At 40.9% G+C, this 14,549-nt stretch overlaps 1 protein-coding gene across 9 annotated transcripts in view; it reads right to left on the reverse strand.

The window, feature by feature from the left end:
* Positions 1–351: 351 nt before the first annotated feature.
* The window catches only part of myt1a (myelin transcription factor 1a), a 52,043-nt gene continuing 37,845 nt past the window's right edge, over positions 352–14,549 (reverse strand). For 7 of the 9 annotated variants that reach the window (XM_084916866.1, XM_084916865.1, XM_084916868.1 and 4 more), the window contains 4 exons: positions 6,611–6,702; positions 6,208–6,311; positions 1,845–1,988; positions 352–1,450 (listed from right to left, as the gene is read on the reverse strand). In XM_084916866.1, coding sequence (XP_084772992.1) covers positions 1,307–1,450; positions 1,845–1,988; positions 6,208–6,311; positions 6,611–6,702 — 484 coding nt within the window. In that variant the 3' untranslated portion in view covers positions 352–1,306. The remainder of the gene's footprint in view (positions 1,451–1,844; positions 1,989–6,207; positions 6,312–6,610; positions 6,703–14,549) is intronic. The other 2 variants (XM_084916870.1, XM_084916867.1) reach the window with 1 other exon arrangement.

Raw genomic sequence — 14,549 nt, forward strand, 5'->3', positions numbered from 1 at the left:
CTATAGAGGATCAATAGGGGGTCCATGTCCCTCTTGGGGTACACTCCCATAGAGCTTAAATCTGAGACTCTCCACCATTTGACCTTAGAACTGAAGAAGCTTCTTGGATGAGAGCTGAAACAGCTTCAAGCAAGTAAAAAGTCCAGACGCTTTTCTTTCAAAGTTCCTTAGAGTACAATGACTTGGATGACTGGGAACCTTCACAGACATATACTAGAATTACACAAAACCTTGACCACACAGTCAGTTCTAACACTGATTGTGGTTTTCCAGAACCTTTAAGAGGTTTTAGCAGTAAAAGACTGTTTTACTGCTAAAAGACCTGGAAGCATACACTCAGTCCAGTCCATATTCATTTTGGGTTGACCTTTATTTCAAGAGCAAACATAAAGACTAATCCATACACAGCCATCATTAACACATAGACAGTACAAAATAAATATTCACCATCACTTTGTTCATCATTACCAGATAAATACTGAAATATGTGCAGCTCAATTTTCCCAGTGTATTGCAATGTACTCAAAATAGCTTGTGGAAAAAAGAAAACTCATATAAACAGAAGCACAAAAGATTTTTTAGAAAATTATTAAAAAACTTTCTGTTACAAAATATTTGCACTTAAAAAGATCCCAGTGTTTTAAATAAATAATAAGATATATAAAACAATTCATAGTTGATATCTTAAAATATTTCCTCTTTGTTAAGCGGTGCAGAGGAAATGACTCCCTTCTCTTAGTTTCCGGTTAAAATCTTCTCAGGTAGCACTTTGAAATAAAATAAAATCAATAATGAATAATAAATAGTCAACATAAAAATATTACCGCAGACATGAATAAATAAGTTATTAAACCAACATTTGCAGTCGACTTAAATAGATACACAGCAATAGTAACAATGAATCTACAAACTAGTCCTGGAAGTGCAACATCACTATGCTCATATAGAATACTATCAACATTACTGAGTGGAGATGGGAAATGTTCACTAACTAAGAATCTGCTCAGCTCAGGCGGGATACTGCACTCCTTTGTTCTGTACTCTCTGTGCCTGTCTGTGTATGCCTTGAGGTGCCGTTGCTTATGGCAACAGTTTGCTTTCAGTGTGGCTTGACACGCTTTACATCCACACATCTGTTCACGCTCACACCTTTATAAAGCAACATGCAAACAGAAAACAAATGCAAAGAACAGAGGACAAAACTCCAATGAGAAAAACTCATGACACAGAGTATCTAAAGGGTTTGGAAAAAAAAGATTGGTGGCGTCACCGTGATGCCCTGCCACCTGTCGTCCTCCAGTTTCTCTTACACCTCGATGCCCTTTACTGCCTGATTGATGGACTCTAGCAGAGCCCGGTTCTCGGGGTTCTGGTAGCAGTCTTTGTTGGTAAACATGTGGGTCAGGGTGTCCACATAGCTGTCAAAGTTCTGCTCTGATAGTGGCTCCTGCTAAAGACACGCACGTCAAGAGAATAAAAGGTGTAACACCCAAAACAGTGCTAGTACACAATACTACTCACATGTTTTATCTCTTAAATGTATGCTATCATTAGTTTTCTTTGAGAGAGACACTTGCATGGGGTTTAAGTTATCAGCTGCTTTAGGTTGACTGTTCTGTTGTACTATGAAGCTATGCTGTAAAAAACATTCATCGCATTTGATTTGGGTAAAAATGCTAATTTGGAAAAAATGAAAGAAAGGCTATTTGATCTTACTCTATAAATCTTTTCAGACTAAAGTCTTCAAGGGGTTGAACCCAAGTTGAATTTCAAGTGAAATGTTTAAAGCTGCTGAAATGAGGAAGATGCTCAGGTCTCTTTTCTTAAAAAGCAGCAATGCTTACCATGGTAGGCAGGCTGATGTTGGCTAGGCTCCGGATCAAAGCCTGACTAAGGCCAGATAGCTCCAGGAACAAGGCCTCATTCCTTTCTTCTATCTGTTTATTCTCCTCCTCCATGCTCTTCAGGTTCTTCTCCATAGAAGAAATCTAAAGCAGAGAAGGACGCAACACATTCTTGAAGTAGCACCACCAACAGCTCGACAACTACAAACCCAATTCCAAAACTACTGGGATGCTTGTAAAATAGAAATGAAAACAGAATGTAATGACTGGCAGATCTCATAAACCCATATGTTATTCAGAGCATATTCATAGCTTCTTTGTTGGTTGAACGGATGGAAATGTGTTTACAGACAGTGAAACTGGGTCCGCTGCCATAGGCCGGCGAGCCTGGAAGTCATTCTTGCGAATGCCTGTTTTGTGGGTGCCGGGAAAAGTGGTGTTCAAAGACATTTTTCTGGTGCTCAGTGTGAGCTGTGACGGCGTTTAAAACGCAGTTTTCTTGAAATTATGCAAGGACCTCCCCATGGTTCTCTCATCCAATTATTTTCAACTCCTGTCACCCAATCAAAGAAGAAGTAGTGCAAACAGCACAAATTCATCACCTGCTAAGTGACTGCTTATGTTTATCTGTTCTGTACCAATCCTTGTCACAGTTTTTACTTGTATACTAATCCCACTATGCATTTTGATGTCTTTAAAGCATAATCAAGCAAACAAACAACAGAATGCTCTGGTGACCTTAACTTTTATCAAAATACAGTTTTGCTCCATTTAAAGTAATGCCACTGTATAATAACCCTCAATTTTAATAATATTATTAACAGCGCCTCAAGAATATTTTTGCCCTTTCAACATGCATGTGTAAAAACCTGATATGCAGTTTGGAATTAGACCTTTATGTATATATATGTACTCACATGTTAACTAAACAAAAGAGATGGAATTTAGAGATGCCATGTGTTTGTTTGGACGTTTTCTGAACTATGATGTCAATAAGTAATTTAAAGAACAGAAAATGGGGTGGCTGTAGCTCAGGAGGGAGAGCAGGCCATCTGCTGATCGGAAGGTTGGTGTTTTGATCCCTGGCTCCCCTTACTCTGCACGCCAAATATCCTTGGGCAAGATATCAACCCGAAGTTGCTCTAATTAAAATTGCATTCATCGGAGCGAGAATGTGTGTGAATGGTAGTTAGTAAGCATGCTTGTGTAAATGAGTGTGAATGGGTGAATGTGTCATGTTGTATAAAGCGCTTTGAGTACTCTGGGAGAGTAGAAAAGCGCTATGTAAGAATCAGTCCATGTAACATTTACTATTAAACTGGAGATGCCCTTCTCAGTGTCATCAGAGTACTCTGGAAGTCTTACATGAATTTAGAACACCAGAGGGTGTGACATAACAGCATTGTATGTCACGTAACTAGCAGACCTGTAATGTCCTGAAGTTATAAAAAGAAATAATCCACGTACCTTGGTTATGGCTTCTTTCTGATACCTGTAGATACAAATCGGCTACAGTGTGTATTATCGTGACAAAAGTATAACACACTCTATGCTCCAATGTGATGTGGTGGAGGAATACAAATACCTGGACACCCATATACACAACAGAGTGAACTAGTGTAGTATTCAGCTCATTCACCAACATTACTCATAAACCAAAATAGGACAGAAGTAACAACGCAGGCTTTGGTAAATGTACCTCTCGGAAAAAAGAAGTCTTGATAAGGCAAGACATTCCATTGTTTTCCCAACGGTCATATAAGTGAATTCTGCATGGATTCATTAAAAAAAAACAAACAAAGCCTTGTCAAGATTTCAAGGTTGGCAGTGTAGTGGACATTAGCAAAACTGTATTTTGATAAAAGTTAAGGTCTCCAAAGCATTCTGTCGCTTGTTTGCTTGATTATGCTTTAAAGACATCAAAATGCATAGTGGGATTAGTATACAAGTAAAAACTGTGACAAGGATTGGCACAGAACAGATAAACATAAGAAATCACTTGGCAGCAAGGTGATGAATTAGGGTGGTCTGCACTTCTTCTTTGACTTTGTGACAGGAGTTGAAAATAATTGGATGAGCGAGCCATGGGAGGGCCCTGCAACCTTCTGCATTTTAAACGGCGTCATAGCTGGCACTGAGTACTGGGGAAAAAAAACATTTTTTCTGTCCCCGAGGGTCCTGAAGCGAATGGCACTGTTTCTGAGCCATGGCACGGGTGCCAGGGCAGGAGTGCTGGGAGTGAGTGCAGCCAGGACACCTGAAGTGGGAGTGTCTGCTGATTGAGGTGGGACAGGTGTTCCGCATCACTGGGGCTCCGGCACCCTCCCCGGTCCCTGAGGGACATACAGCATCCTCGTAAGGAGTCAAGTCTTTATTGAGTGAGTTGTGACACTCGCACAGTGGAGTGTCTTTGCGCCCACTGCCATAAATGAAGGTCCCGTTTGAGCCTGTTGGCATGGATCTGGCCATTTCACTGGATGCAGTTATCACTTTGTCTTAGTTCTAGTGGTTTATGCAACGTGATACCCAGAAGTAGTGCCACTGCAAAGAGAGTGGTGCAGGTGCTGCTGTTTCAGGTCATTTCAGTCTGTAAAATCCATGATTTGTAAGTTCATTCATGAGAATGAACATAGTTGGGATCGCTGGTTAGACCCTCTGTTGATTGTAGGCCTCCATGGAATTTTCTCCCTTCGAGTTACTGTTCTGCAGGAAGCTACAGGGCTGCTCAACCTAATCAAATAAAACTGGGAGGAAGGTCTGAGTCCCGCTAAAAATGAGATTCAGTATGTCATGGACTTGTGAGCAAAGCTGCATACTTTGGGGTGATCATTTTGAGAGAATTTGCACCAGGCCCAGGGCGGCAGCAGTGCCAGTACAACAGACAGGCTAGACTTTGGCAAATTTTCACCTGGAGATAAAGTGCTTGTTTTGCTTCCTTCTTCTCGCTTGAAATTACTCGCCAAGTGGCAAGGACCCTTCATGGTCACACGGCGAGTGGGGGACGTTGACTATAAAGTGATACGGTCGAACAGGGGAGGTGCCACTCAAACTTGTCACCTCAACCTCCTTAAAGCGTGAAGAGAGGCTGAAACTGATTCTCTGGTGAGCCTGGTAAAAGAGAGAGATGAGTTGGAGCCGGAGGTACCAAATTCCACCATTCCCGCCTCCCTCCATTGTGATAACCATCTCACATAGTCCCAGAAAATGGATGTTGCAGCATCGCAACAGTGCTTTGCAGATTGTTCTCCCTGCTGCCTAGCTGTATGACTCTCATAGAGCACCATTTTGAAACGCAGCCTGGCGTGATGGTGCATTTACAGCCCTACAGGTTGCCTGAACATAAGCGACAAATTGTTCAGAAAGAATTGGCTGAAAGGCTGAAAATGGGAGTGACAGAACAGTTGCACAGTGCTTGTTGTAGGCCCATAGTTCTGGTTGTGAAGAAAGATGGGTCTATACGGTTCTGTGTCTATTACTGCAAGGGGAACAAAGTGTCATGGCTTGATGCCTACCCCATGTCCTGGGTTGACGAGCTCCTGGACTGCTTAGGCAGGCCAGTGTTATTTTTCATGACACTGGATTTAACCAAGAGGTACTGGCAGATTCCCTTGTCTGCAGAATCCAAGGAAAAGACAGTATTCTCCACTCCGTACAGTTTGTACCAATTCATCACACTTCTGTTCGGCTTGTTCAGAGCTCCGGACACAGTACTGTGGTAACACCTGGGCGAACGGAAAGCATTGTGTGTGCCAGAAACGTTAAATAAAAACTAACCAAACAGTTACAGAATGCTGTGTGGGTCAGAGTCTTTCACATATAGATAATGACATATTGAAAGATTTGCAATTTTACACAGAGGAACATTATTCTGGAATTGTTTCATAATTGAAAACAGATTTTTGCACAAGGCGACACTCTGTCTCTAAGATGCTCTGAATACACACAGTCATGTTACCAACCTGTGGCCAACTATTCAAATTAAGTGCAAAATGTTCCTCCAGCTGTTCTTTTCTTTCTTTCTTTTTTTTTTTTTTTTTTTTAGTAATAACTGCTTTTCCAGCCTTTACATAGTAAAATGTCTCAGCTTAAACATCTGATATGCTTTCTGTGTTCGGGTCTGTAAAATTTGCAGATATTCACTTTTTTTTTAATGTTTTACACGGTGGCTCAACTTTTTAAGAACTTGGACTGTATAAATTATGATGTTTCCTTGGTTGTTATGGAGTTGAATGTTTTACCAGTGTTGGTAGCTGCGTAGGAAGACTGACCAATACACCATATCTGGGTGTAATGTCACATGGCAATATCTGGAATAGAACATGGGGTCCTGCTGGCTGTGCAGTGACTGAAAAGCTGCACTCACCTGAGTGTGCAGGTTTATCATGTCGGCCTCCATCTCTGAGTTGGACTCATTCAGCTCGTTGATTTCCTTATTGAGCTGCTTGATATCTTCATCATTGTCCAGCACTGAGCAAGATCAAAAATTCACTATTAGCAAAATGAATGTGAAGACAACTAATAGTCCTGCTTTGGTAGCCTGTTATTTGGATTACACTCAGCATTTAAACTATCTGATTGTAATCTGATTGTTGGGGTTTTCTCTCTGTTATGGTAGTGGTTTTACAATATAAAGTACCTTGGGGCAACTGTTGTTTTGCTTTAGTGCTATATAAATAAAATGTAACTCTCATTGGGAAGTATAGGAGCAAAAACAAATGTAACACAGGCATAATTTTGAGCAGAGAGGAAACATCACGGTTTCTTACCATCACTGGCTCTGAACTTTGCAGTGATATACTCATCTCCAGGGAACTTGGCTCTTTTCTTGTTGGCTGATGCTCTGGGACAACCTGACAGACTGAGAGAAGCAGCTGATGAGGATCAAGAGCTCTTACATTCTCACACAAGGCTGAAATAGTGGACACATGGATGAGAAGGGACACACACACACACACACACGTCTTGAGCAACCCCTCATTTTTTCAGATTTTGCCAGGAAAATGGAAAATAGGTTTTTATTTAAATGTACAAACATACATGAAAATACAGCAAAAATAGAATTTGTACATTTCAAATGAGCTTTATTGTAAATATTTTGCATGGCCACCTTTATTATTTGTCAAAGAACAATTCAAAAAACCCTCATGGAACTGAGTTCTTGGGTCTGGTTAACCTTAAATTGTGGCCCACCATTGGATCCAGCCCTGGGTCCATGGGGCCTGTTCGGGCACAGCACACAAAAATAACATAGTTTTGCCGCCCTGTGGATCCACCACCCATGGGTGCAAGCACTGTGGTTGGGTGCAATGTTTCTCTATAGAGACTTCAGTGCCCACAATGAAGTCTCGTTGGAGTTACCTGGTGAGGGATGATTGAGAGAAACAGCTTGATCTAATCCAGTGGTGTTTTGTTATTGGGGCCAGAGCAGGCGACATTGAAGGAAATTTAAAACTGCTGGCTAAGGGTAAACGTAAATTCAGTAAAATCATAATTCACGTCGGCAGTAATGACACCCGGTTACGCCAATCGGAGGTCACTAAAATCAATATTGAATCGATGTGCAACTTTGCTAAAACAATGTCGGACTCTGTAGTTTTCTCTGGTCCCCTCCCCAATCAGACCAGGAGTGACATGTTTAGCCGCATGTTCTCCTTAAATTGCTGGCTGTCTGAGTGGTGTCCCAGAAACGATGTGGGCTTCATAGATAATTGGCAAACCTTCTGGAGGAAACCTGGTCTTGTTAGGAGAGACGGCATCCATCCCACTTTGGATGGAGCAGCTCTCATTTCTAGAAATATGGACAAATTTATTAAACCCCCCAAAATATGACTATCCAGAGTTGGGACCAGGAAGCAGAGTTGCAGTCTTACACGCCTCTCTGCAGCTTCTCTCCTCCTGCTACCCCCCCAAAAACCCATCTCCATAGAGACTGTGTCAGCTTCCAAAAAGACAAAAAACAAACTAAAAACCAGCAACAAACAACTTAAACATAAACAATTACAAAGAAAGAACAGTACAGTATCCACATCTGAACCAAAGAGTAAAACAGTGAAATGTGGATTATTAAATATTAGGTCTCGCTCCTCCAAGTCTCTGTTAGTACATGACTTAATAATTGATCAACAAATTGATTTACTCTGCCTTACAGAAACCTGGTTGCAGCAGGATGATTATGTTAGTTTAAATGAATCAACACCCCCGAGTCATTCTAACTACCAGAAACCTCGAAGCACAGGCCGAGGGCAGCAATCTGAACGCTACCCCAACAGAGGTGTGGCAGCAATTTTTCACACCAGCCTATTAATTAATGAAAGACCAAGACAGACTTTTAATTCATTTGAAAGCCTGATGCTTAACATTGTCCACCCCAGCTGTGAAACTCAGAAACCAGTCTTACTTGTTATCATCTATCGTCCACCTGGGCCTTACACAGAGTTTCTGTCTGATTTCTCAGACTTTATATCTAATTTAGTTCTGAGCTCAAATAAAATAATTATTGTGGGTGATTTTAACATCCATGTAGATGCTAAAAATGACAGCCTCAACATGGCATTTAGTCTGTTATTAGACTCAATTGGCTTCTCTCAAAATGTAAAAGAACCCACCCACCACTTTAATCACACTCTAGATCTTGTTTTAACATATGGCATAGAAACTGAACATTTAACAGTGTTTCCTGAAAACCCTCTCCTGTCTGATCATTTCCTGATAACATTTACATTTACAATAATTGATTACACAGCGGTGGAGAGTAGATTTTATCACAGTAGACGTCTTTCTGAAAGCGCTGTAACTAAGTTTAAGAATATAATCCACCCACTGTTATCATCTTCAATGCCCTGTACCAACACAGAGCAGAGCAGCTATCTGAACGCTACCCCAACAGAGGTCGATTATCTTGTTAATAATTTCACCTCCTCACTACGTACGACTCTGGATACTGTAGCTCCAGTGAAAACTAAGGTCTCTAATCAGAAGTACCTGACTCCGTGGTATAATTCTCAAACATGTACCCTAAAGCAGATGACTCGTAATCTGGAGAGGAAATGGCGTGTCACAAATTTAGAGGATCATCATTTAGCCTGGAGAAATAGTTTGCTGCTTTATAAGAAAGCCCTCCGCAAAGCCAGAACATCTTACTATTCATCACTGATTGAAGAAAATAAGAACAACCCCAGGTTTCTCTTCAGCACTGTAGTCAGGCTGACAAACAGTCAGAGCTCTGTTGAGCCAACCATCCCTTTAACGTTAACTAGTAATGACTTCATGAACTTCTTCACAAATAAAATTTTTATCATTAGAGAAAAAATTACCAGTAATCATCCCACAGATGTAATATTATCTACAGCTACTCTTAGTACCATTGATGTTAAGTTAGACTCTTTTTCTCCAATTGATCTTTCTGAGTTAACTTCAATAATTACTTCCTCCAAACCATCAACGTGTCTTTTAGACCCCATTCCTACAAAACTGCTCAAAGAAGTCCTGCCATTAATTAATTCTTCGATCTTAAATATGATCAACCTATCTCTAATAATCGGCTATGTACCACAGGCCTTCAAGCTGGCTGTAGTTAAACCTTTACTCAAAAAGCCATCTCTAGACCCAGCAGTCTTAGCTAATTATAGGCCAATCTCCAACCTTCCTTTCATATCAAAAATCCTTGAAAGAGTAGTTGTCAAACAGCTAACAGATCATCTGCAGAGGAATGGTTTATTTGAAGAGTTTCAGTCAGGTTTCAGAGCTCATCACAGCACAGAAACAGCTTTAGTGAAGGTTACAAATGATCTTCTTATGGCCTCTGACAGTGGACTCATCTCTGTGCTTGTCCTGCTAGACCTCAGTGCAGCGTTCGATACTGTTGACCATAATATCCTATTAGAGCGATTAGAACATGCTGTAGGTATTACAGGTACTGCACTGCAGTGGTTTGTATCATATCTATCTAATAGACTCCAATTTGTGCATGTAAATGGAGAGTCCTCTTCACACACTGAGGTTAATTATGGAGTTCCACAGGGTTCAGTGCTAGGACCAATTCTGTTTACATTATACATGCTTCCCTTAGGCAGCATCATTAGAAGACATAGCATACATTTTCACTGCTATGCAGATGACACCCAGCTCTATCTGTCCATGAAGCCAGATAACACACACCAATTAGTTAAACTGCAGGAATGTCTTAAAGACATAAAGACCTGGATGGCCGCTAACTTTCTGCTTCTAAATTCAGATAAAACTGAGGTTATTGTACTCGGCCCTGAAAATCTTAGAAATATGGTATCTAACCAGATTCTTACTCTGGATGGCATTACCTTGGCCTCCAGTAACGCTGTGAGGAACCTTGGAGTCATTTTTGACCAGGACATGTCCTTCAACGCACATATTAAACAAATATGTAAGACTGCTTTCTTCCATTTGCGCAACATCTCTAAAATTAGAAATATCCTGTCTCAGAGTGACGCTGAAAAACTAGTTCATGCATTTATTACTTCCAGGCTGGACTACTGTAATTCATTATTATCAGGATGTCCAAAAAACTCACTGAAAAGCCTTCAGCTAATCCAAAATGCTGCAGCAAGAGTACTGACAGGGACTAGAAGGAGAGAGCATATTTCTCCTGTTTTGGCTTCCCTTCATTGGCTTCCTGTTAAGTCCAGAATTGAATTCAAAATCCTGCTCCTCACATACGAGGTCTTAAATAATCAGGCCCCATCTTATCTTAATGACCTTGTAGTACCATATCACCCTATTAGAGCACTTCGCTCTCGCTCTGCAGGCCTACTTGTTGTTCCTAGAGTATTTAAAAGTAGAATGGGAGGCAGAGCCTTCAGTTTTCAGGCCCCTCTTCTGTGGAACCAGCTTCCAGTTTGGATTCGGGAGACAGAAACTATCTCTACTTTTAAGATTAGGCTTAAAACTTTCCTTTTTGCTAAAGCATATAGTTAGGGCTGGACCAGGTGACCCTGAATCCTCCCTTGGTTATGCTGCAATAGACGTAGGCTGCCGGGGGATTCCCATGATGCATTGAGTTTTTCCTTTCCAGTCACCTTTCTCACTCACTATGTATTAATAGACCTCTCTGCATTGAATCATATCTGTTATTAACCTCTGTCTCTCTTCCACAGCATGTCTTTTATCCTGTCTTCCTTCTCTCACCCCAACCGGTCGCAGCAGATGGCCGCCCCTCCCTGAGCCTGGTTCTGCCGGAGGTTTCTTCCTGTTAAAAGGGAGTTTTTCCTTCCCACTGTCGCCAAAGTGCTTGCTCATAGGGGGTCATATGATTGTTGGGTTTTTCTCTGTATCTATGAAGCGCCTTGAGGCGACTTTTGTTGTGATTTGGCGCTATATAAATAAAATTGAATTGAATTGAATTGGAAATCTGTGCTAGGCATGGGTTGGTGAAAACAAATGCCATGTTCAAGCATAACATTGAACTTGTTACCAGAGCACCTTAGGTTAATGATGGACATTGTTATTAGATTATCTGATATGTGGCCATATATCAAATCAAAATATTATATATATATATATATATATATATATATATATATCTCTTGTTCACTCAGCTGAAAAGGTGAACCGAGTTGTAAAATGTTCACCACATCGAAGTAAACTGAGTCAGATGGTGCCCAAGACCGCTGGACATACCTGGAAAACCCAAACAAGTAGTGATGATAAACTGAGTGACTGATAGAGGCCCATGTCTGTCGAATCTTTAACTCCCACATCTGAAAGGATTTCTTTTGCATTCCAGGGGAGGGTGGGGTAAATAAAGTCATAATGGGCCATGTTCAGGACCAATTCGGAGGCATCCAGCTCATCTGTACCTGTCACGGCAGTGGGACCAGGGGTGTTCTGAAGCAGTAGAGCAGTATCAGAGCACCAAAAGGGTTGTGGCTTTGGCAATTGTAGAATCATGGGTGTGAGCACCATGTTTGGATGAGATTCACCCTCGCATCTCAACATTGACACTGACATTGTGGGGCTGTCAAATTTAACAAACAAATGTAACAAATCTAAGCATGTTTTCAGCAGGTGTTGGATTCAACCCCTTGTCTCTAACGTTCTTGATTTATATCGACAGGATTGCAAGGCATTTCCAGGTTGAGAAGGGTGTGGAAGAGAAGAGTGCAGTATGCACTGGTGCAGTTTGCAACAGAGTATGAAACGTCTGGGATGAGAGTCAGCACACCCAAGAGTCTGAGGCCATGGTTCTTTGCCAGAAAAAGAGTGGAATGGTCTCTCTGGGTCGGAGGTGAGAGGCTTCCTTAATCAAGGGAGTTCAAGTGTCTTATTCATGAGTAATGAGTAACGGAGTACAGGTTGGACTGGCAGATTGGTGTGGCATCAGCTGTAATGTGAGCATTGTACTGGATTGCCATAGTGAAGAGGGAGCTGAACTGAAAGGCAAAGCATTCAATTTACCAGTCCCTCTACATCACAACCCTTACCATTGGTTATGAAATCTGGGTAATGGCTGTTTGCAAGAGTTTCCTCTGTAGGATGGCTGGGTTCGGCTTTAGACGAAGGTTAGGGAGCTCAGACATCCAGAAAGATTTCAGAAGAAAGCTGTTTCTGCGTGTGAAAAAGAGCCTGGGCACCTCCGTTTGGAAATGTTCCAGGCATACCTAACTTGGAAGAGACCAGATCTCCAACCCTACTGGCTGAAATGTACCACCAAACCATGACAGAGCTCCAGTTTTTTTTGTTTTTTTTTTTTTAAAAAATACAACTCCCTGTAAACAACTACTATTATACATTTCACCTGACCTTTTCAAATTCCAAATTTGAACTCATTACTTCATAAGACCTATTGCCTCTGATTGCCTCACCTCAAGGTGCTTTATATTGTAAGGTAGCCCCTACAATAATACAACAGAGAAAACCCCAACAATCATCTATGAGCAAGAGCTTTGGCCTAATCTTCAAAGTAGAGATAGTGTCTCTCCTGAATCGAAATTGAAAGCTGGTTCCACAGAAGAGAGGCCTGAAAACTGACAGGAGGTTCTGCCTCTGATTTTACTTTTAAATACTCTAGGAACAACAAGTAAGCCTGCAGTGCAAGAGCAAAGTGCTCTAAATGGGGTGATATGGTACTACACGGTCATTAAGATAAGATGGGGCCTGATTATTTAAGACCTTGTATGTGAGGAGCCAATGAAGAGGAGCCAATATAGGATAAATCTGCTCTCTCTTTCTAGTCCCTGTCAGTATTCTTGCTGCAGCATTTTGGATTAACTGATGGCTTTTCAGGGAGTTTTTAGGACATCCTGATAATAATGAATTACAGTAGTCCAGCCTGGAAGTAAAACATGCATGAATTAGTTTTTCAGCATCACTCTGAGACAGGATATTTCCAATTTTAGAGATATAGTACAAATAAAGCAGTCCTACATATTTGTTTAATATGGGTATGGAAGGACATATCCTGGTCAAAAATGACTCCAAGGTTCCTCACAGTGTTACTGGAGGCCAAGGTAATGCCATCCAGAGTAATAATCTGGTTAGATACAGTATTTCTAAGATTTTAGGGCTGAATAAAATAACCTCAGTTTCATCTGAATTTAGAAGCAGAAAATTAGAGGCCATCCAGGTCTTTATGTCTTTAAGACATTCCTGCAGTTTAAATAATTGGTGTGTGTTATGGATGGATAGATAAAGTTAGGTGTTATCTGCATAGCGTATGTATGTATTAATAGCTCTAACCTTAATCCTACTATTGATCTTGTTTTTAATGTGTCTCTCTTACTTTTTGGATCTTACTGTGACTCTATCCTGGGCATAGATATATTTGGCTGTGACTGACCTTCTTGCTTCTTCATGATGGTCCCCATTGGCCTGTTGGGTATCTATGTACTTGGAGCTGTGCTACACGTATGCTATCGCACCTTCTGCGAACTTCATCCCTTTGGTTTGGATCACCTACAGTTAACTGATGTCTTGCTCACTCCTGGTGTATAGTTTCATGACATCCATGTACAGGAGTGGCTGAGGGTTATTCCACTCATTTCACTCCTGAAACAATATCTGTATCCACTCTTAATGAACTGGCTTAGAAGGTTGAAGTCTATCCAGGCTACGTCCACACGTAGATGGTTCTTCTTTTTTTTTTTTTTAACGCAGCTTTTTCTATGTGTTTGGACCTTTTGTCCACACGTAAACAGCATTTTGGATCACTGAAAACTGAGATTTTTAAAAACTCCTGCCAGGGTGGAGATTTTTTGCATTTACATGTGGACGAGGAAAACTGAGATTTAGTCACGCAATGTCAAAGGTGTGCGCCACGTTATTGTTTACATGAGATGAATTTCAACAATGGTGGATATAGACAAAATACTGTTGCTGTTAATCTTACAATCTACAGTTTTTACACGCTTACATATCAAAACACAGTTACTGTCCCTCCATTTACAAAGACAGAGGCATCAGAGTGAACTTTGGACGTGGCTTCTACATTCAGCACAGACACTTTCACAACCCAAATCCTGATGCCAACGCTGTCGTTGGGTTTGAATACATAATTAAATTATGTATTCTGCATGGATTTTGTCCATTTCTAAGTTTTGAGTCTACACCAGCCATATTTCACAGCACTGTGACTAATGATTATGAATCACTCAGACTAATGTAAAATTTTCAGTTTCTTTCTTAATTGAATAAACTCTGGCCAAGAGAGCCAGTGAGACAAAATTCAAAATACTG

Source organism: Perissodus microlepis, chromosome 20, assembly GCF_051167445.1.
Source record: "Perissodus microlepis isolate ML-2025 ecotype Zambia chromosome 20, ASM5116744v1, whole genome shotgun sequence".
Classification (NCBI taxonomy): domain Eukaryota; kingdom Metazoa; phylum Chordata; class Actinopteri; order Cichliformes; family Cichlidae; genus Perissodus; species Perissodus microlepis.